Source organism: Malus sylvestris, chromosome 2 (genome assembly GCF_916048215.2).
Source record: "Malus sylvestris chromosome 2, drMalSylv7.2, whole genome shotgun sequence".
NCBI classification, from domain to species: Eukaryota; Viridiplantae; Streptophyta; class Magnoliopsida; order Rosales; family Rosaceae; genus Malus; species Malus sylvestris.
This window is the reverse complement of record NC_062261.1, coordinates 9,013,061-9,036,741: the sequence shown is the minus strand read 5'-3', so window position 1 is coordinate 9,036,741 and position 23,681 is coordinate 9,013,061. Positions and strand designations below refer to the sequence as shown.

Below are 23,681 nucleotides of genomic sequence, written 5' to 3'. Positions count from 1 at the left end.
ATTACAAAATGTGCGTGTATCAAATTTATATCCTGCACCTTTTTCCATGAAATGGTTGGGTCTTATGCAAGACATTTTTTTCATGAAACTCGGCAATTTGCTTGCTACTTAAGAAGGGACTTTCTAGTGAGACCGTGACACCGTTACATCAGATAACGTAATCAATTCTCAATAATAATCAAATTTCCCTTTTCCTAGTGGCACAAGCATATGAAAATTTATTATAACTAAAATTGACTCGAGCGCTAACGCATGTGGAAAAATTAGTGTATAATTACATAAACCAAATGATAATTAAGTTGGGAGTGGCCAAAAGAAATAAACTGGAAGATTTGGAATCTATATACTACAAGAACACTTGGCTGGCTAAAAGAAAACTATTTAACAAAAGCATACCTCACAGAAGCTATAATAGTAGGAATGGGTAACGGTTATGGCAGCGGGTAACCGCGGTTATTTATCCATAATCGTTTATGTTCATACCCGTATAACCGTTTACCCGTTGGGTAATTGCATAAACGGTTATACCCATACCCATTACCATTTATAAACCGTTAATCATACCCATAACTATGTACCAATTTAACCATAACCGTTTACCCATTTAACCATAACCATTTACCACTTTATCATTTTTTTACCCATTTACCCATTTTTTCACCCGTCTACATGTTTTTTTTTTTTTTTTTTTTTTTTTTTTTTTTTTTGTAACAACTTGAAAATTACAAAAGAAAAATTTGTCATAATTTTTGTTTTCGGACAATTAAACGACCCCTATATTTCCAAATTCGATGAGTTTACTTTCACACACCAAATCGATCATCAAAATCATCAATCGAATTTTATAAAATCAAATGAGTTTTGTTCGCGAATGCCTGTAGTTTACAACCTATTTGCTGAGATCTCAACAGGAAGTCACAAAATAAAAGAAATCGTACGCGAAATTTAACCAACAATAAGACTCAAATTCAAGAACCAAAACCCAGAATCGAAAAAGTTCAGAAAAACCACGCTTCAATCTAACTGTTCCACCAATTTTTATGGTTTCTATCGTGTGTTAAGGACAAGAACAAGTTCAAATAAGTGTCCCCGTTACGGGTTGCGGTCGACAAAGATATGAAACAAGTGAGAATTCCATTTGAAATCTAAGAACCCCATTACATTGCCAGTTAGAACTAGGGTGGATTTTTTTGCCAAATTGCCGTGCCAACCGAATTACCAACCGTGCCATACCGATTTTGTGCCAAATTTTTTGTGCCAATCGGTAATGGTACGGTATTGTACCGTACCGAAATTTCTTGGTACGGTATTGGTAATGGATATCATTACCACGGTATTACCTTACCGTACCGAACATATAATATAATATATAATTTATAAATTATATAATATATATAATTATATAACACATATTTATAATATTCTAATAATTTGATATGATGAAAGAGGCTCAACCTCGGTTCAAGATTCCAAATAGGAAGAAGATTGCGGCCAATGTGTGGGATTTATATGTGTTGGAGAAGTCTAAGTTATTTGAAGCAATGCATAATCAAAAGGTAAGTATCACAACCGATACTTGGACATCGGTACAAAACATTAACTACATGGTAGTTACCGCTCACTTCTTGGATAGTGAATGAAAGTTGCACAAACGGATCATAAACTTCATAAAGATCATGGGTCATAAGGGATAAGACATTGGGAAAGTTCTAGAAGTGTGTTTGAACCAATGGAGGATAGAGAAGATCTTTAGCATGGGGGAAACTTCTATTTGTTTTGGTTTGTAACTTCTATTTGGATTGTAAGCTTAATTTTCATCATGAATCTTGATGCATCATTTGAATTATTGTGTGTGAATTGTAAATGATGAATAATAGATGAATTTAGGCTACAATGTATGAGATAAAGGTACACTAAAAAAGTTTTGCCCTTGAATTGGGTTAAAAAAGCAAAAACAAATTTTGTCCCAAAACAAAGTGGCAATTACCATTGCCATACAATGCCAACCAAACATTTGGCAATATCGAACTTCGGTATACCAAAAGTTTGGTATGGTAATGGTAATAGATTTTACCAAACCGAAAGTTTGGTACGGTAATTGGTACGAGGATTTTGGTACGGTAACCGTATCGAACCCACCCCTAGTTAGAACATTAAAAGATCCAAGTTCTACAGAGAAACAGCTTGCATAAGCTGTATATATACATCCATGATAACATCGATAGACCACACGCCTACAGTTCGGAAAAAACTAGATTCGATAATTTTACACTAGTTTAATATACAAATCACTCTTCGTGAGAGATCGGATGTTCTGCCTTCTCCGAGAGATGCAGAAATGGGTCTTCATTCGCTGTCATCAATTTCCCTGTCAAAAGTGTTTGAGAAATAATCAACACCAAAGAAATCCTTGTTTCTCCAAGTGAAACACAATTAGTACACAATACTCAGGGAATTAGGAAAACTGTTGAACACGAAGCACACGCCAGATACTAAGTTCGTAACCACAGATATAACCTTGTGAAGGTGTCAATGATTCCTACAACAATACCCCCAAAAACTTCTCCATAACTAAGATGAGGCTCAAATGCGCTTGACGCAGAATCTTTTAATTAAGATTTGAAGAAGTCTGATATGAATAACTATACTCTCAAATTGTAACTAGACGAATATATTCTACTCAAAACAGCTAAGCTTGTTTATCAATTAAGTGTTTTAAGATCCTGCATTATACTACACGCTCAAGACCCCAACCTCGAAATTCCATTTCCTTCCAATTGCTTATCAGCTATTAGATTCTGAAGACGGAATTCAGTTTTAAATAGTTTTACCGAATGGCAAAAACAGAAAATTTGTAAGCATGTAATCAGTAAACATTTCACATTTTGAGAAGAATAAAGCATATCACACTTACATTAACCGATCAGCAAGCCGATGGCGAGAGACATCATCAAGAGCAGGGCTGAGCCAACTGGATGGTGGCTGGAGCATCTTGTAATAGGTGGGCAAAGCAGCTAGGTTCCGAATGATGCCATTCTCCATCATGAACACGCGACTAATACACCTTTTTTTAGATCCTCCAATTCCTTGTAAATGAGGAAGCTTTTGATCGGTGAATAAAATGCAATTTCCCTTCACTTTACCCAAGTCTCCAGTCGAGACAGCGAAAGACCCATCATTGCTCAAAATAAACACTTGATCTCCCAAGTTTTTCACATCAACCCACTTACCCCATTCTTGATCCAACTTATAAACTTTAAAATCCACAGCTTCACCGTCAAAAGGAGCAGCGAGTGGATGAGGAGGAGCTACGAATGGATTAGGAGGAGCGGCGAAAGGATGATGAGGAGCATCAAATGGATGAGGAAGAGCTTGAAAATTAGCACCAAAAATGTTAACATTTTGATTCTCGACATTGTACTCGGGCAACCTTTCCATGTCACACTTGTCAAGGTACCGATCAACCACGAAAAGATCGCCACACGACTCAACCAAATGCTTCCTCCCACCAAGCCCAAATAACGGAGGCGAAAATTGGATCACATTCAAATCAGAATTGACCCATGAAATTGTTCCGCATCTATCAACAACATAGCATTGACCCTTATACACAATGATATCATCATAGTGAGAGTTTTGTTCATCCACATGGGTCCATTTCTCGTCTCCAGACCTCACGAAACCCAACTTTCCGCCATTGTAAATCATAAAAACACCACAATCATTCAAGTTTTTTGCATCCATGACTACCACTTTGTTCACACATGCCATAACAACATTGATACTATTCCTAAATTGCAGACTATACGATTTTCGCAATTCGACAATCTTAAAGTCCAACAAATTGAAATCCTTTGGAGTATTAGATGGGTAGTACCTCAATGGCTTATTAGTGATTGGATGCAGCAATCGCAGATCACCAGAATTCGACTCCTCAAACTTCACCAGCCACGGTTTTGACGCATTGGGTTTTAGAAATTCCATGCGGTAGACTGTGATTTGAAAGAGTAGAGCTTTAGATTGAGTCTGCAAAGCTCCGCCATCCGCCGCGGCGGAAGGAGAAGAGAAGCTGAGGGGCAGGGGAGGAGTAATGGGTTGCTGAAAAGGGGGGACGGCGGAGCGCCATGTCTTGCAGACGCTGCGGAACCGGAGAACGTCGATGCGGTTGTCAACGCGGTTTCCGATCGCCGGCCATAGCTCCTTGGGAAGATCGGACCACTCCACCTTCTTCGTCTCCATCTCGATTGACTTAGCAGAGTGGAGAATCAACGGAAAAATGGGTTGTTATTTATCTTGGTGTGGTCCCTCCCCACTCAATCGCTCGGAATTGGATCCTCCCTTAAGAGCAAGCTTTGCTGACCAACGCATTTGGACCGTTGAATTTTGATTCAATGATTATAAGAGAGTAGAATGGTAAATAAATCCATTTCCATTTCGTCCTTCTGCTCAATGCATTTTACCGTAAAGCACATGAAATTAACAAAAGATGATGTGAAATCGAATGCAGTGATATTTTAGGATTCGTATTGTCAATTTCATGTAATGCAGTGAAATTTTAGAATTCTTACAACCCATTTCATTTACTCTCTCAAAAAGTTGATTATTAATATAGAGGATCAAATTCCTGTGTTAATATATTGAACTCAAAAACTGAAACCAAACTCAATTTGTAGACCCACTATAAAAAAAAAAAAACTAATTGTGATTAACATATTTATTTGGATTACCAACTCTACTTTAACCTACATTTGGTACAAGACCAAACGTACTTTATCATCTCGTGTATAAGTTTGTAACCAGAAAGCAAGGAGAGAAGAGTATCTGTGGTGGTGAGATATATATATACAGAGAGCTTAAGGGGAGGGATCCCCATTTTTTTCAAAAAATGGGGATTAGGTGTGGGGCCCACTTCACATCTAATTTCAACGATCCGAACCGTCTATTTTGTTAGTCTTGATTCATAGATCATCTTTGCAAAAATTCAATTCAATCCGAAACCATTTGCCTATTTAATTATCAATATCAAATTTCATATTTTCTTATACAACAAAGTATTCGTTCATTTCCTTGAACCCAATTAGATGTCTTAAACATTTCCATTTTAGCTAATATTTTGCAAGGATGATCTATGAATCGAGACTAACAAAATAAACGGTTCGGATCGTTGAAATTAGATGTGAAGTGGGCCCCACACCTAATCCCCATTTTTTTCAAAAAATGGGGATCCCTCCCTTAAGCTCTCTCTGTGTGTATATATATATATATATTATAATTATACTAATATCTTATTTGGAGCTATTCATTTTCTTAATTATTATTTATAATTGTAAATAAAATCATAACAATTCGTTTTCCTAAACCCCCCAAGATTTTATTGGTGATGCAATTGTTTTTTTTTTTTTCTCAAAATTTTTTTTTATATTTTTTTTTATCAAAAGTGATGCAATTGTTAAGATAACAAATTATACTTGGAAGTCCTTAAAGGCAAGCAAGTTCAAGAAATGAATTATGATTAACAATTAGGCGCAAAGGAATAAGATGAAAAGAAAAAGAAAAAAAAAAACCATTCCAACACAAAAGGGTTCAATATGAAATAAGTAATTAGGGTTTTCTTTAGCAGAACCTCATGGTATTTCACCTTCAGAAAATTGATATCCCATCTTCTCCGATAAATGCAAAAAGGGTCTTCGTTAGCAGGAAGCAACTTCCCTGTCAAGTGTCGAGAAATAACTAGGACCCAAAGAAACCCTAGTTTTTCTAAGTGAAATAACACAATTAATTAGTAAAAAATATTCAGGGAATTAGAAAATCTATTTAGCACACAGCAAAGTCAGCTTACCTTCTAAAGTTTTCGATGTACTGACAATGATTACTAGGGCAATAATCCAAGAAACCTCTCTATATAAACAAGGTGATGGGGATTAATTAAAAGCTGAATATTTCTTTCAGGGTTCAGGATGAGAATCAGATTTTTTTTTCAGATTTTGAAGGACCCTTAATTTTCCTTCTTGTTTCTTGTGTTGTTAAATGCGCGCTATCGAACCTCTTGCAGATTTTCTCTCATCGTAAAAGAAAATTTGTAAGCATTTAAGTATGTAACCAGCCGTAAACATTCTATAAACTGAGAGTGATTGACAAGTAAGGATATATATCACACTTACATGCAGATGGACATTGATCACTCGGAGCTGAACCAAGTTGAGGGCGGTGAGAGAATCCGAGAACAGCCAGGGAAAGCTTCTAGGTTCTAAATGCTGTCATCCTCTAAGTTGAACACACGACTATGCATGAGCACGTACGCCTATGGTCGATGAATAAAATGCAATTCCCTCCCACTCCAGCAAAGTCTCGGGCGGAGATGGAGAAACACCCATCGTTTCTCAAGATAAACACTTGCTCTCCCAAGTTTTTCACAACCAATATTCCCGATTCTTGATCCAACTTATAAACTTGAAAATCAATTGCCTCAGCCCCAAATGGAACACAGGAAGGATTAGGAGGAGCTGGAAAATAATTACTAGCTTGCACTAAAAATGTTATTCCGAACATGGTACCCTAAGATCCTATCCATATCCAACCTTTCCTTCTCGAGTTACCGATCAACCACGTAAAGGTCACCACAAGACTCAACCAAATGCTTCAGCCCACCAAACCCACATAATGGAGGCGAAAATTGAATCACCTTCAACCACGGACGGAGCTACATAAGGCCCGGGGGCATCTGCCCCCACTCAGATTTTTGGGTGAGGAAAAAAATGTCATGACAATTAAAACAACAATTAAAAATTTGATTTTGGTTCCGAATATTCCACGTTCCCTAACCTAAACCAAACTCAATTGAATTGGCCGGTTTCATAAATACATTGGATTCAACTGATGAAGTATCATAATTTGATATAAGAATTTTACTCCGCAAAGTATTTTATATGAATTTACTTCATCCATTCGTTTGGGGCATTACAATGATAATTTAGCTTTCTAATTTAGAGATTTTTCATTTTACCTAGTCCTCAACAACCTATGACTCATTATTTTACTCGGTTGTTTTAGATGCCCCCAAATCAAAAAAATAATTTATAGCTCCGTCCATGCCTTCAACTTAGAATTTAACCTTAAAATTGTTCCCCATCTATCAACAACATAGGATTGACCTTATAAACAATGATATCATCCTAGCTAGGAACAGTTTTGTTCATCCACATGGGTCCATTTCTCATCCCCAAATCTCACTTAACCCCACCTTGCTTCACTATGTACCATGAAAACAACACAATCATCCAAATGGGTTCGATCCATGACTACCACTTTGTTCACAAGAGCAAAAGTAAGACTATTTTCCTAATACTAAAACTATATGATTTGTGCAATTCAACAATCCTAATCCAATAAATTGAAGTTCTCTTAGGGACAGAGGAGAACCTGAGTAGCATATTAGTTATGGGATGCAGTAATCACATATGACCTGAATTAGAATCGTCAAACTTCATCCCAAGCCATGGTTTTGACGAATTGGGTTCATCGTCGAGGATTGACTCCACGCCAACCTTGGCATAACGGGAAAAGAATCTGTAGAGAAGAGGAGGAAAAATGGTTTGCTGAAAAGGTGAGATAGAGGAACGCCATAACTTGCAGCCGCTGTGAAATCGGAGAAAGTCGATGTGGTTGTCAAGGCATTTTCCTATCCTTGGCCATGGCTTCTTTGGAAGACGGGACCGTTACTCCACCTTCTTTGTGTTCTTCTCCATTCCACCTTCATATGTATTGTATAATTCGATAATTTTGATAACAATTAAGATTTTTATCATAAACCATCATTTTATTTGATACACATAAATGACTAAACAATTTCATGTTTGACTGGATTTTAGAAGAGGTGATTGTTGGATTGAGAAAATAAACCATCCTAATTATATTATGTATATAGTCAAAACTCGTTAATTACAATTAAGTGGACTAGGAGCACGCAATGAAGTGAATGACCACTACAAGTCATCTTTTCCCAATTCAAGAGATAGTGGGAAGGTAGAAATGCTTATAGAATTTAGATGCCCTTAACTATTTAAATTACCAGCCTCTTTTATGTTTAGTGTAGCTATTCTGATTGTTTTCTCTTATTTCCAACTATCTATTATTCCAAACATACCGCCAATGTATCGGTTACTACTAAAGGTGCAATTTGGGCAGGTTGGAAGGTCAGCCCAATCTTCACAATTTAGGTTTGAGTTAGGTTCAAGTGCATGCGTGTTTATTCGAGCTCGGTTTTTAATTGAGTTGTGGCTTGTTTAGGTTAGGCTTGGGTAATTGATCGTGTTCAACTTATAACAACTTATTTTGCAAGACTTTTCTAAAGTTGAACTAAACAACGGCAATACTAGTTAAAAATTAATTCCACAAATTAGCATTCACTCAAAAATTAAACTAAATAGCATGGGGACCATTTCATTTTCAACCGTGCAAAGTTGAAACTAAATTACAAAACAATATCAAAGCTTTATTTAAAAGAATTATAAAAATAACATTGCCATTCATTATACAAATGAAAAACTAACAACAAACTCAAATACTGTTATCCCAAAATTTATGCATATCTTATATAGTATTGAGTGGGACTGGTAATATATGCACAAGCAAATATGGGCAAAAAACGAAATGAGTTTGGGTCATGAGCGGGAAAGACATCAACCCATGTAGAGGTCTAGTTAGGTAGGTTAAGCTGGACTTTTACTTAATTTTAACTCACCCAATTGAGTTTGGGGCTATGTGCCCAAAGAAAATAGAAACAAATAAGCAAATAATGAAACACAAAGCTTTGCTTGCTTAATTTGCCATGATATCAATGTTTGCCGGCCGAAGTTCCAAATTTGGTAACTTTTCTTTATGTAACTCTCGATTAATTGATTCCTTATTTATAATCCAGAAAGGACTGAAAAATGAACAACCAGTTGGATGTTATATTGTCATTGTTGTCCCAGCCTCTATATTAACCAAGAACTTGATTTTTACGGCGGATTTGCCTAAAATAATACTCACACATGTGTATTTATGCCGTGTGTGTGATCATACATATAATTCACCAGCATATGGACAATCTAAAAAGTTAAAACCCTAATGATGTCAGCTCTCTTTAATTTTCTCTAACCACGAAAAATAAATTATAATATGTAAATTATAAAATGTGAGTAAATTAGTGAAGTTCAACTGAGCTTAATTGACTGAAACTACATCAGTAAAGCTCGACACTTATATTTCTTTTTTACTTTTTTATTGCTGTCAAATTTCTTTAATGTCGACTGTTTTCGCTGTATATACTGTCTTCTTTAATTTGTAATTATTTCTTAGTTGAAGCTCTATCATTATCATGCAAATGCACGTCTTGTTTATGTACATTAATTTCCTAAGAATTAACTATAGTTTTTGCACTAATTATAACGAACAGGAAAAAAGATATGAAAAGATTGTTGGTCCTTCAAATGGTTGTGTTTGTATTTCTTCGTTTTATAGGTTCTACGTACTCGTAGTTCAGACGGACGATCATGCGCATATTTGACCACTCACATTATAATATGTGAATTAATAACACCATGTAATTGTATGATACTTGTTAAAAAAAATTCTTATAGCCTTACTTTTGTTTTGTAAAGAGGTTGTTCCATGACTTGAACACATGACATTTCGATCACAAAAGAACAACCTTTTCATTGCTAAATCATGTAGCAAAATAAAATAATTTGAACGCCAATTGCGCACACCCTTTTATAATCAATATGTTATTGTGCAAATTTCAACTTATATATATTGGGAAATTTAATAACTACTTGACAACTATACTTCCACAATCTTCTTTATATCTTTATTTTTAATTTTACACTAGTAACATGAAAATGTTGGTCAAAAGGTCGAACAACCAAACAGAAAGACACGTGCATGGTTATATATGAATCAAACATTAAGAAATCTATCTTCTTAATTATATCGAGGTACAGATCTAAATCATGCAAGTGAGGCCAATTGACCAAAAGTCATGGGTGCCACGAATCCACCACCAGCATGAAGAGTTTGAGCTGCAAGATGAGACGCAGCTTGTGTTGGATGGTATTGATCCCAGAACAAGTAGACATCGCGATCTTTACACAAATCCGATTCTGGTGTGCATGGCTCTGCATTAAAATTTCCTTTTCCACAACAAGCTTTTGTCGCCTCCTCAAACCCTACAAAATGTTAGGATGTCTATTATATAACATACAAAATTCTTCGTAAACAAGAAACAAATGTACATATCAAAGCCCTTTTGGATGTGCTTCTGTAGAAAGTAGTTTGCGCATAAGTGCTTTTATTAGTAGCGTGCCAAAATCTTTATAATAGTAATTAGTAAATTAGAAAGAAAAAAAAAACCTCCATATATAACTATAAGCTTTTTACAAAAATATTGTAAGAGTTCAATTGGGAACAAAAAAAAAAAAAAACTTCATCTATCAACTTAATTGTCAATGCTTTAATTGATTCTAAGATTTAAACTTCCTTTAGTGCCTTTCTCCTGTTAGAGCATGTCAAATAAGTCAACTAGGAGCTAAACGATATCAAAGTTTTCTCCAAGAGAGATGCCATAATTGACATAATGGCTGAGTCCTTTAACTTCTTGTTTTCTAGTAGTTTTTTGTTACAACAAACAAAGATAAAGCCAGTTAGATTTTTTTTTCCCTAATGAGTTGGTTTAAAAAGTTTTCTCTTAACCGTAGTTATTAAGGGCTTACATTAGAAAAATCATTTTTATAAAATCTATGCCAACTCACAAAAAACATATTTTATAACATACATTATATATATAATATATATAGACACCCACGTACGTTACATTCTATACTATTTTTGTGATACGCTACCAAAAGACTGAAAGAATAATTTAAGATGTTTAAGTAATTACCAAATTGTTTAGGGTCTTTTATGATGAGTGTGGTCATTGTATATGCATCTGCAAGTGCATATTTCATCTCTTGGCATTCTGCGCTTAACTTCAGCAAGACTCCTTGAAGTGCCTTATAAAACAATATGGCATATTGATTCACGGGCTCAGAACAGCTACCATCTTGAGTAGAATTAAGCACCAATGGGACGCAACCAACTGGGGGAACACTAATAATCCCAAATCTTTTGGCTCCAAGGTCAATTAGGTTCTGCAATTGGAAACATTAATTTAAGAAAAAGACTCTTAATTAATTATGGACAGTTTACAACTATTTCATTTTCAATTTTCATTTTTTTCAGTTTTCAATTTTCATTTTTTGTAGTTTTCAAAAAGTTAAAAACTGACAAAAACGGAAAGCTACTTTTGTGAGTTTTCAAAATTTGACTATTGTTTAAAACTGAAAATATTTACTAAACAAGTTTTTAGTCAAAACTGAAATGATTATCAAACGGGTTATTAAGAATTAATGGTTAATTTACAATGTAAAGAAATAAAAAGAAAAAACAGGTAATTAACTAATGGTACCCTTAATCGACTTTCATAAGTGGACATGAGAGTGGCGATATTCAGTTTTGCAGAAGTAGATTGGTTAGTAAGAAAATGTTCGAGGATATCATTGCTTCCGACGCTGATGAGGAAGAAAGACTTTGATATATTAGCCAATCCACCCTCACCCTGTAATTTTGATATAATGTCATGTACTCTTGCAAACTGCTGGACCTGATCTCCAAGGGCGACGACATTTCCCTACGTGCATAATGAAACGTAGTTAACACAAATTTTTTCTCCTTACATTTCTCATAGTGTCTATATATACACGTGAGAGCAAAAATACTGGATACATATTTTTGTGTCGTATACAATAAAACTATTTAGACGTACAATATTGACACACTATTGATACATTTTTAATAAAAGCAAGTCTTACATTTATGAAAATGTATGTCAGTTTTGTATGTCTACAAGAATATGTCAATAAATGTGTGAACTTGTATGTTTTTTTTTTTGTTCTGATTGTTTAATTACCTGAGAGAGCATAAGAGAGATTAAGTGTGAGAATTAAGCTTACCCACTTTCGTTTTCCAGTTTCATCCAGAATTCCTGAACCTCCGGAAGCGAAATTGACTCCTTTACTTAGCAAAATGATCTTCCCGTAAATTCCCTCCTTCTTGTCCAAAAGAGAGAGAAAAGGTGGCGGACTCAGCTCGAAACCCAGAAACTTGGCTAATTAATAACATATTAAAGAAATAAAAATTAATAACTATGATGATTATAAAACTAACAAAATTAACGAGAAATTTGAGTATTGAAAATATTGTCACATAGTGTTATCATTTCACGCATTATAATATAGGTGAACAACGCAATTACTATGTCACTCCTATTATATATCATAAAAAATAAGCATGTCATAATTTGAGTAAAATGGTAACGTAACACAAGAGTACACATCACACACCAAAAAATTATATCATATATAAATAATAGTGGGGTCAGTGGCCGGGCTAATACCAAGATAATCAACAATATTCAAGCCGTTGCTAAATCTTCCAGCCGCTGTAGAGTGAGGAAAATCAATCCCATAAAAAGGGTGGTCGGCCCTTGCTTCAGCTTTAGGCAAGTACTGTGGAGTCACCAAACACGTAAATGGCAGGCAAAGTTGGTTGAGAACATTCAAGCAAACCAATGCAACCCAGAAATACAACGAGCCAAAGAGAAAGTACTGATATCAGACTCTGAGCCATGGAGACTAGCTAGTTCTCTATCTTATGAGCTATGTGTGCTATAATTTGTAAGTTGTCTATACTATTATCAGAGGCCAAATATAACACTATATATAGAGAGCTTTGGTGAAGAACTCTACGTCGATTGTTGCAAATTTACGAGACAAGTTGAAAACGAAAGCCAGAAGATGCCATCCAGCATGTAAAGTCAAACAGTATTTTTATTGGCCAAACCTAGAATTCGCATATGTATGATGTATACAAGGAAGTTAATTAAACTAGTTCAACTAAACAAGGTTTATTTTAATTTTTGGAGGCGGGATTTTCTAATTAGTGATATAACCCTATGATGACTCATGACTGCAACAGCTTAATTAGCATATTCCATCGATCAGCATTGTATTAATCATTGCTTATTCCCTTGTTAAAAGTGAATTTAATTTAATTTTCTCTTCTTTTAGTTTAGTCGTGCCTAATGCGCTGATTTAATCGATATTTTTCGATTTATGCCATCTTCATGGTATACGTAGTTGCATGTGTTTTACTTTTGAGAATTCTAGGCCCTTCAGTTTGTGTAACTGTGACACAAATACAAACACACACACACACAAGCAGCTTCTTAGCGCGATTTTGTTTTCATGTAGCAAAAATAGATAGGTATAGAACCATCCTGGTAATTATGTATTCTTCATATAAGACATCTTATACTTATCACAGTTTTCCCATTTTTTTCATAATATGGAGGTCCCTTGCGATAAATACAATGAAACAGATTCCTACCAAGAAACGGGCTAATGATATATACATATTTATGTGTGTGTGTGTGTGTGTGTGTGAATGCATGTATATCAACAGCTGCTATGTGAAAACGACTATGAATCTTTAACGTTTGTGTAAATTTTTTGGGCGTGGGAAATTGTTAGTTAGAATCAATGGAATCAGAGGGATACTAAAGGATATCCTAGTATAAAACTGGACTCCAATTAGCCACTAAAAAGTATAAAATTATGAATTATGATTGCTTTATGTAATCTATCAAATATTTAACAGAAAAATTAAAAAGAATGATTAAGTACCTAATTAAAACCCCTCAGTCTTTTAGTGTCATTCTAAATTAGTCTGAACATTTTTAAACATTCCCAACAAATGCCAAAACTATTAAAATTGTCACATCCATTAAGCTCCAATAAATTTCTGTTAAATTAACTAGAGTTTACTTTGTCTCCAACATCAATAGAAGGTCATGGAAGCATGACTTCCACCAAGTAATGGTCACCATCACCCCCTTTAGGCCATCACCTTCAAACCTAAAGCGTGCACAACCACAAACTCCACTACAACTCAAGCTGCCAACTAAGAAGGTCATGTAGGTTGGTGAAATGGTATGGACTGCCATGATATGGCCACCACCATTTTCACCGCCCACAAAGAAGAATTGGAAGTTTTACTAGCGGAAAGTCGGTGAATGAGGAAATCACATGAACAGAAACATACTCCTTGAAACCCTATCTGAATTCTTAACCCTCTTCTTTGTTAGAAGATTTCTCGATCTTCATTTTTATTTTCCATTTTATTCGTTAATTTGTTTAATTATTTTTATTTTTTTCATCTTCATGTCTTTTTTGGAGTTATGTTCATTATCATTTTAATGTCCAAGTAAGCAAATAAGTGGGACATAAAGCCTAACTCTAACTATGATAGCAGTCATAACAAACAAAACCTCCAATAACGAATATAAGATATAACAAGGCCAACAAAAAATAACCCATAAAAAAACGGTAGTATGGAAGCCCACATAATGACGATGATAATAATGGCAATATAAAATTAGGAGGAGAATCTCACCAAATAAGACCATTAAAAGAGGAACCATGATTTGCAAGGGCATTAAAAACTTGATTACCATCTCTGTAAATGTGAGAAGAGTAGAAATGCATTTGGAAAATTCTATACAAGCAGTTCCTTTACTCCACTCTGAATTGCCAAGGCACCAATTGAGGAGAGTGCAAGAAGTCAAGAACCAAAGCAGGATCAACTTTTCAACCAAATAAAATTTTAATCCCAAACTGAAGCTACTAATAGCTTTAATTACTGTTATTCCTCCGCTACAACAAGAGCTATGAATCTCCAGATTAGAACAAAAGGTTCCAAAGAACTTACCTTTGAATTCCCGAAACAGACCATCATACCAGCACAACTGAAACTACTCTTCCAAGCTCTATCACTATTTTACTTAACCCAACCATGATTGGGGGAAACGCACCTCTAAAATTATGGGAGCTCGACGAGGCTACATGTAGCACCAAACCTTTTCATCTCATATAAATGAACATCATTATTCTCATAACCAAACCCTAATTTCTATTTGAATGATGGATCTGGCCAACAATAAGTTTAAAAGCATAAGCAACATTAGTTCTAAGTCCTTCATGCTGAGATTGGTTTCTCAAGTACCCTAATCTATTTGAACTACAATCTACATTTTCTGATGTTTACATGGGGCCGAAGGCCGAACAAATAATTAGAAAACGACTAGCAAAGCCCACAGAGTCAACAGAACAACACCACATGTGCAGCCCAATCAAAACCTTTGCCGACAACGGAGCGTCTTGTAAGAATGTTAATGATAAAGTCTCAGGCGATGGATCAAATTTTGTAAGGACTTAAAAAGAGTTGGATCACTCCTTATTTGGCTTTAATATGAAAACTCAATTTCCTCCTGATTGGTTAAGGAGGCTAGTTGAGGGGTGTAGTCCGTTAGATTAAATAGCTAAGATATAAAATAACTTGTACGGTACAAGTTATACATGCAACCATGCGAACGATGAGAAACGATATCATGATGATAACATTGATCAACCAAAGATCAACAACTAGCACAGTGATTCTGGAGCTGCCTACCTTCTGGTTCACTTTCTTGACACCAGAGAAGAGAGGGAAGATGTTATAACTTATAAGTATTCTAAAAATGCAAGCTGACATTTTAAAATGTTGGTAACACCATCCTTTTTCTTACCAAAAAACGTACAACACCCTTTTATTATGGTGAGATGTTTGTTTTTGTTTTGTGGGGCAGATTGGCAATCCAAAAACCAATAGAGTTCTCTAGCTACACATTTTTAGAATTAATGTTTCTTAAAGAATACATATATAGTTAATTTGATGGCATGTTATGAGAACAAAGATTGCGAATAATATTTGGCTGCTAATGATGAGTAATAGGTCCTACTCAAAACTGTTCGTTGGCGATTTATAGAACTTTGTATTTTTTTTATTAAAATCGTTCATATTATAAGTCACTCTATAAATATCGTCTTTACAAAAAACCAATTAAAACTAAGGTAGTTTAGTCGTTGAACTATATAAAAATAGATTAACAAAATTGGTAAAAGCATTACGAATTGTCTATGTATTTGCTACAGTAAATTGACTAAACTACCTTAGTTTTAATTTATTGTTTGCATGGATTATCTTTATAGAGTGATTCATAATATGAATAGTTCTAATGGTAAACACAAAACTTTGAAATTTGAATACGATTTTTTTTTTTAACAAACGATATTATATACACTATTCGTACTCATCTTTGAGTAGTCTTAAAAGGTTGCAACTTGCAATTGAATGATTGGTGCTCCCTACAACTGTTTGTTTAGTTAGGTGGGGGATTGAAATTAGGTTTTATATTATTGTATCCTTATATATAAAACCAACAACCCGTTTTGGAATCACAAGCTTCACCAAAAATTTTTGGACAAAAATATCCACAAAACAAAAAATTTCAAAAGCAGCTCAAAATAATGCACCAAATCATGCAAGGGTATTTTCATCATTTTAACTGTGTTTTTCTAATAATTAATTCTTTTTGTACAATTTTTTTAATTACTACCTCACAATAGGCTAGTAATAATGTGATTCGGTAGTTTTTCATTAAATATTATTTTCTCTATTTTTAAACATGTTCAAAATATCTTAAGAGGTGTGTAATGCCGGTTATAAAAAATGTCAATCGCACGCGCATAATAATATGATTAAAATAGTTGTCAAATGATTGTTTTTTATTTTATTTTTATAAATGATATTATCTACACTAAGGGGAGAGGGTGAACTTAGCCTCACAATAAGCTAGCAATAATGTGATTTAATCAGTTGTTATTAAATATTATTTTCTATATTCTTAATGTAAATTCAATAGAATATGGATGAAAATTAAAAGACCGATTTTATTATGTGAATTCAGCTGTTTTGATTGGTTTGTGAGGAGCTTTTTCTAGCATGATTTAAGATTATTTATTTACTTCAAATATTTAACTTCTTTTTGTTAATTTACGTATATAAATATATTTAAAACATGTAAATTGTACGTAATACACATTGATTTAAAAAATATCTTCTTCATATGCGTGCATAAGGGCTAGTTGTATGTTAAGGGGATTAGTAGGGCCTGACATATCTAACTTGTTTCGGTCGAACACGGACACCACCAAACGTTCTGTGGGCGTTTTCCAAAAAAAAAAAAAAAAAAGGTTCTGCGGGCTCCTCTAATGACACACCTCTTTATTTGGGAGTTTTTAAATTTCATGTTCATTTTTACACGCTTAAACACAAAACCATGAGCTTAACACAATCATATAATTAAAACTTCACTTAAAGTTTCATTTGGATTTCTTTCAATTAAATATTACAACCATAATGTTGTTTAGTATTACAGTCTGAGAGTACATCTCTTCATTTTGGTTCGATTCTCGTCAAAAATAATTTTGAACCATATTATTGTTAACTTATTGTGAGGCTAAACCTATCCCTTATATCTTTAGTGTAGATAATATCATCTCTTAAATAAAAAAATAATATTACAACCATAATGCTTCACATTCTCAAGTGTGAACACTTGTTTTTGGTAAAAGAGTGTAAATCCTAAGGCAATGTCATTGCCATGTGTAGTCCAAAAGTTTGATTCATAATATCCAATTTTATGAGCATGTCAATTGAATTTGAATACAAAAGAAATTTACTTGGGGGTAAACTAAATTGAATTTTCCGTAGGTAGTGTTTATGTTACCCAAACATTAACGTATGATGCGAATGCTAAGGTATTGTCCGATCTGTTCTTTCGGTTCACTAACAATGTAGTTTTTTGTCATTTTAGTTGCTCAAAAGCTCAAAATCCAAGGGTTAAAACATAAAACAGAAGGTATTAGAGTTTTTCTATACAATAAGAAAAGTTAACTTGTTGAGAAAGAGATCAAAAATAACATGTTGAGAATGAGATCAAAAAATAAAAAAACGACTAGTCGGCCATATAAAAATTTGAGTGAACCAGCAACACATAAAAGAATTCTTGTTCACATAACAAATTTGAAATACTAAACCACATGAAACCTATTTGTGTTGCATTAGTAAATCACAGCAATTTATTTTATCGTTCTCATAAATGAAAAAGTTTACTTTCGATAATATTTGATTACTTACCGGTAAGTATTCATTTTTTATTTTAACCCGTTATATTTTAACACATTTTTTTATTGTTTTACCAGACAATTATTTATTTATTTTATTAAATTTGAAAAAACAAGAACTGACATTTTTATTGGATCAAATCAGAAAATAATTATCAATCTAATCTAAATAATGATTAACAATCAAATCTAATTAATAAAGTGAAATGTAAATAGGGGTTGAAAAACCTTAAACGAGGGTGGTATGTGCAAACACGCACACATGACAAATCGAAGTGTTAGACATAAGAAGTTAAGAACAAAGGCCCACGGCGTACCTATTCAATTTCCAGTTTCTCTAACAAAAAGGCTCAATCTTCTACCCAAATCCAAACCCTCTTCGCAGGTCCGTTGCTCTTCCAGTTTAACCACTTGGGTTTCCCAAATTCCATCACTTTCCCGAGAAGGTTCAATTTTTGGAGCGAAGGAACGCATTTTCCCGGAAACCCCAGTTTTGCAGAATACTGATGTAACCAGTTCCTTATTTTCTCTTTCAATTTCGTCCGATGACGAGCGTGAACATCTGCCGGGACTCGTTGTGTCGACCATTTGAGCGATGCTCCCGCTTGCTTCCCTGTCTCGCCGATCCCGGTGAGTTTTTTTTTTCTTCAAATTTGTAATTTATTTTCTGAAAAATCGGAGTAGAAGACAAAATCTGACTGTTTCGGTTCAGCTACTTAGTTTTGTAATCTCAATTGAGTCCAGGATTTTACCTTTTTATTATTTTTTAGAGCTTGACTTTTAGTTGATGCAAAAAGATTGTGTTTTTATGTTTTGGGTACTTGAATTTCAGCTCGGAGGTCTGCTTTGGGATTAAAAGTTGCATTGGTGATGCTACATCTAATATACCCCGGCTTGATTTTTCTGTTTGATGGAGGTTTGATTGAGAAAACTAAAAAGGAACCATGGTATGCTAATGCTTCTGTACTTTTATTAATTGCATTTCATTTGTGGTGAAAATCCTAATACATATTGATTAACAAGAGTTTTAGCTCGTTTTCGCAAACGGGTTACTTTAGAACTTTTAAATATATAGGCCGTTTGTAGTGTTGTAGTTGCATAATGTCAAGTTTCAGTTTAAGATTACGAAGTGAATTGAACCTCGATACGTATGCAAGGATGGGTGTCAATTGATAAGGCGGTGCCTATTGTTAAGTAACGTGTGCATTTGCATTGGGGGCGAAGCTTTACAAGTGACTTATCACATTCTGTCTGAACTTTGAACTAGTGGTGAGACTTATGGAATGTCAGGATCAGTGATCTTATATATGGGCACAAATGACGGAGTCACACTATTGAAGTGATCTATTTCTTGCTTACCCCTAACCCTACTCCTTACTTTGTCTTTTTTTTGCTCCTTTTCAGGTATACTGCTATATATTTGACTCTCTATGTTGTGACATTGATTCAATACTTTGTTACCTCCGGTTCTTCTCCTGGGTAAATGCCAATCTATGCTGCCTTCAAATTATATTTGTTTAAATATGATTTGCAAATTTGATGCTTGTGATCTGATTTCAAGTCATTGTGATTTCTTTAAAACTTGACGCTTGAATTTTGCAAAACCGAGCGCAGTGGCGTTCTAGGATTCATACAACCGGCCCTACTTAGTGGGATAAGGCTTTGATGTTGTTGTTGATGCTTGAATTACAATTCCAGCTACCTTTGACTTATTGATTTTTTGTGTTTACCTTTTAGCTTTGTCGTGGATGCAATGAGGACTGTCAATGAGTCAAATACAATATTCAGAAAAGCATCAGGAATCTCAAAGTAAGCGTTGCTTTCCTTCGGTTCCTTTTGTTTTTGTTTTTGTTTTTTAATTTTATTTCTTTGTTCATATGATAAAGGTTATAGGCATAGATCTTACAATTCCGAGGTGAACTAATTCTCTGATGTCATCTTGCTGTAACGTTTAAGCAAAGACAGCCTGCTCCAAGCAAAATTGGCAGTGTGGTTGTGACAGTGGAACGGAATCAGTTGGGAAGAAGTCTTCTGGGAAATAATGCAACATCTTGGACCAAACTTGTGATGGACTTGTATCCACCTGGAACGTCTGTTAGGTATGCAATTACTTTTAAGTTATCAGAGCAGTATCATTTTATTGTACATTTCAAAGTGATGATTTGGTGTTTACACATTATTCCGTGTGTTTCATCTTAAATCTTAACTGTGTTTGTTTCAACATAAAATAGGTAGGGGAAATGGAGTTAAACTTGTGTTAAGGCAACCAATTCCTTTTAAATACAAGATTGAATGAAAAAGATGAGTAAAAGAGCAAGATAAGTCGTGGTATTTCACATATATATATTTGCTGACTGCCTCCTTTTGGTTATTGCAGAAGTTTGACTTGCTCGTACTGTAATGTTGAGCAGGTAGTACCCTCTCAATTTTACATATTCATCTTGTATGATACTTATGGTTGTTTATATCTCTTGCCAACATATTTTGAATAAGGAACAAAACTTTATAAAGGATGGAATATTCACAAGGAAACATGAAGAAGATGTCCATCTTAGGAAAGAGGCGAACAATAATAAAAGATTTCTCCTATTATAGTTGCTTCTGTACTTTCAGTGTTATAAGAGTGACTGAGTAGATAGTTCTAGTTAAGCACCTCGGCCTGGAAACCTCTGCACTTAAATGCCTTTGTTGATAGACTAGGTGAATTCCTGACAATCTTCCATCCTAAAGTGAAATCTAGAGAAAGATTCTGTGGACTCCTCACATGTCATTAACACCACAATTTCCCACCTTTCTCATCAAACAAGGTTCTTGAAAAACTTCATCTGATTCACATTAGGACCTTGGGCGTTGGGACAAATGAATTTGCTCAGAAGAGACCTTAGAGCATTCAAATTTATATGGTGCTTGCTAAACAAGATTCTAGCCACAATCTTCTAGATGTCCACACCCCCTATTTTTCAGGTTATGCTTCACGATTCTTAGTGTATAAAATCACCCATGCATAAATTTACTGGGAAATGAACCTATCGTGTATCTTGTTGCTGTTACTCTGTTGATTTCTTACTTACCTATAATGCAAATTTATATTTTCTTTTGAATTGTATGCAGCCCCCGAGATCAAAGCACTGTCATGATTGTGACAAATGTGTTCTTCAGTTCGATCATCATTGTGTTTGGCTCGGAACATGCATTGGTGTGGGTAATCATTGTAAATTTTGGTAAGTGTGATTTTGTACCAACATAAAGTTGGGTATAATTAATTTGCATCTTTAAAGTTTGTCTATGACTATTAGACAGAAGGTATTCCATGTTCTGTTTGTTGCGTGATAAGCTAAGACGTACCAGTTGTTGAATTTAGAATTGCACATTTTCTTATAATGTTATTATGAATTGTAGCTTTCTCCAAAGTATGCTTATCGGGTTTGCAACTAAAAAAGTAATATTATATCATAACCGAGTCATGTTAATGTGTTATTTTGAATTGGATTCACCTTAAAAGAATTATATTCTAATTATGGTTAAACTATTCTTCTTGTCAATGGTTCAAAAACTTTACGAAACTGTATAGTCTTGTTGCTTATACTAGGATTGGCAATCAGTATATTTTAGTCTGTATGTAAAAAGCCCTGTTCAAGAGCTTCTGTCTTTTGGGCTAATGTTGTAGGTGGTACATTTGTGAAGAGACAGCACTGTGCCTGTGGACCGCCGTCCTATACATCACATACCTGAAGGCTAATATATCAGTCGCTTGGTATGATATTTTTGTTTGAGGTTCTTATTTCGTTGGAACAATTTAGGTTCTACTCTTAACATTGTTATAGTAATGTCATTATATTTTGTTATATAATACTATAGTCCTAATGGTTTTGTGATGAAGTTTATTTGCCCATTTTGGGTTTTCTTTTCTGTTGTAATTGGTGTCCATTATAACTTGGATTCCGAATGTATAATTGTCAGGTGGAAGGATGCAATTGTGATATTACTGCTGGTTATTTTGTCAATTATCATGATCTTTCTGCTGCTCCTGCTGATATTTCATAGGTAAAGTTTTATGTTTGACATCAGCTTCCGGTTTCTTAGATGCAAGGCATTTCTTTCCATGCTATGCCAACATGTTTATAATTTCACTGTGGTAGAAGTACCTAATTTTAATGCTTTCACAGATAACTTCGCCATCTGTTTGTGTTATCATGCTGGCAATAGTCGTGTTATTGTAAATTTTTTTTTTAAAGAATTGGGAGATCTGATTTTATGTCTCTTCCTGCTCCCCCACCCCTGCTTCGTTTTATCTAACTGAGCACTATCATTATAAAAGTCATTTACCTTAAAAACATAACTGAAGTGTGTCAGTTGAACGTTCATTTTCATTTTTTCTTTTGCTGCAGTTATCTAGTTCTGACCAATCAGACTACTTATGAGCTTGTAAGACGAAGGCGCATCCCATATTTAAGGTTAGTTTTTTTCTTTTTTCTTTTTTTTTCTACTGTTCAATATTATCTGCTATAGATAACTAGTCATAGTATGTTAAAAATATATAGCATCATATTATATATTTTAGTATTTGATTATTAAAGAAAATATATGTGAAAAATATAAATATGGTTAGATATGTTTATACATAGCTACTTTGTGGTTTAAAATTTTAAATGCATGAACAAGTTGCGTGATGAAAGAAGAAGAATGACTGTACAAGGTGTTTCTACAGAGCCCTAACTATCATTGTGTTTCAAATTGTTATAAATTAGTTAGTAATGAACTACGAAAGATGAGCGGGAGGGATTTGCGATGATTAGATACAATGCGTTGAGAGGGATTAGCATTCAAGTCATTTGTAAATCGTATGTTGATTGTGTAGTGCATTTCAAATCCCTCTGTCTGAAGTTCTGTAGTTTCTGACTAATTTAGCCTGAATCCCGTGGTACTTGCAAATCCATTATCCAAACATAGGAGAATGGTTACTTGCGTACACTAGGCTAGGAACATTGTGATGAGATGTGAATTAAACTAGTTGACTGTTATGCTCTTAGATTCTCAGTTCGTTTTACCTTTGTTTTGATTGACAGAGGAGTACCCGAGAGAGTTTATCCTTTCAGTAAAGGAGCATGCAGAAATTTATACGAGTTTTGCTGCATTCGAAGCAGTAATTACAGAATGGAACCATTACCAACAGCACAGCAACTTGAAGAAAAGTCTAGACCTTACACCTGTTGTGATGTTGTAACCTGTCGTTGTTGCTGACATTGTGAGGTTTGTATCATTAATTTGTCATTCGTTTCCCCTTAAATTTATAGGGAGCACCAACCAGGGCCATATCTGCGCATCGGCGCATGTATTTTGTTTAGATAGCTCCAAAATATGGTGACTGGAGATGGTTAAGTCGGAACCGTTTCAGGGTCTATAGTTTGTACTTTATTTTAGGCTAGATCTTTAGGCTTGTTATGAAGTCGGTTTTGATCGTATTGTTTTTTGCTGGATAAGAGATTCCGAATTATTTGTGCCAGTTTATATACGCAGCTGAACTCTTCCCCTAAATTA

At 34.5% G+C, this 23,681-nt stretch overlaps 2 protein-coding genes and 2 pseudogenes across 2 annotated transcripts; 1 reads left to right on the top strand and 3 right to left on the bottom strand.

The window, feature by feature from the left end:
• Positions 1-2,167: 2,167 nt before the first annotated feature.
• On the bottom strand, positions 2,168-4,367 carry LOC126612072 (putative F-box protein At1g65770). The gene is made up of 2 exons (XM_050280378.1): positions 2,915-4,367; positions 2,168-2,368 (listed from the first exon to the last, which is right to left on the bottom strand). Exons 1-2 carry the CDS (start codon positions 4,237-4,239, stop codon positions 2,347-2,349), a joined length of 1,347 nt encoding a protein of 448 aa, XP_050136335.1. The 5' UTR covers positions 4,240-4,367; the 3' UTR covers positions 2,168-2,346.
• Positions 4,368-6,264: 1,897 nt separating this feature from the next.
• On the bottom strand, positions 6,265-7,715 carry LOC126600878 (putative F-box protein At1g65770; annotated as a pseudogene).
• A 2,275-nt stretch (positions 7,716-9,990) lies between these two features.
• On the bottom strand, positions 9,991-12,708 carry LOC126587209 (GDSL esterase/lipase At5g55050-like; annotated as a pseudogene).
• A 5,693-nt stretch (positions 12,709-18,401) lies between these two features.
• On the top strand, positions 18,402-23,678 carry LOC126589640 (protein S-acyltransferase 10-like). The gene is made up of 11 exons (XM_050255004.1): positions 18,402-18,773; positions 18,976-19,090; positions 19,548-19,622; positions 19,881-19,952; positions 20,105-20,242; positions 20,521-20,554; positions 21,255-21,364; positions 21,811-21,897; positions 22,104-22,187; positions 22,532-22,597; positions 23,210-23,678. Exons 1-11 carry the CDS (start codon positions 18,689-18,691, stop codon positions 23,382-23,384), a joined length of 1,041 nt encoding a protein of 346 aa, XP_050110961.1. The 5' UTR covers positions 18,402-18,688; the 3' UTR covers positions 23,385-23,678.
• The last annotated feature ends 3 nt before the right edge of the window (positions 23,679-23,681 follow it).

What these genes read in the sequence shown, in the direction of transcription:
- LOC126589640 (XM_050255004.1), top strand. Translation starts at nt 18,689, where the DNA reads ATGACGAGCGTGAACATCTGCCGGGACTCGTTGTGTCGACCATTTGAG. An exon ending in AAAGCATCAGGAATCTCAAA is followed by an intron (nt 19,953 to 20,104) that starts GTAAGCGTTGCT and finishes GTTTAAGCAAAG; the next exon opens with ACAGCCTGCTCCAAGCAAAA. An exon ending in GGTAATCATTGTAAATTTTG is followed by an intron (nt 21,365 to 21,810) that starts GTAAGTGTGATT and finishes CTAATGTTGTAG; the next exon opens with GTGGTACATTTGTGAAGAGA.
- LOC126612072 (XM_050280378.1), bottom strand. Translation starts at nt 4,239, where the DNA reads ATGGAGACGAAGAAGGTGGAGTGGTCCGATCTTCCCAAGGAGCTATGG. An exon ending in CGGCTTGCTGATCGGTTAAT is followed by an intron (nt 2,369 to 2,914) that starts GTAAGTGTGATA and finishes CACTTTTGACAG; the next exon opens with GGAAATTGATGACAGCGAAT.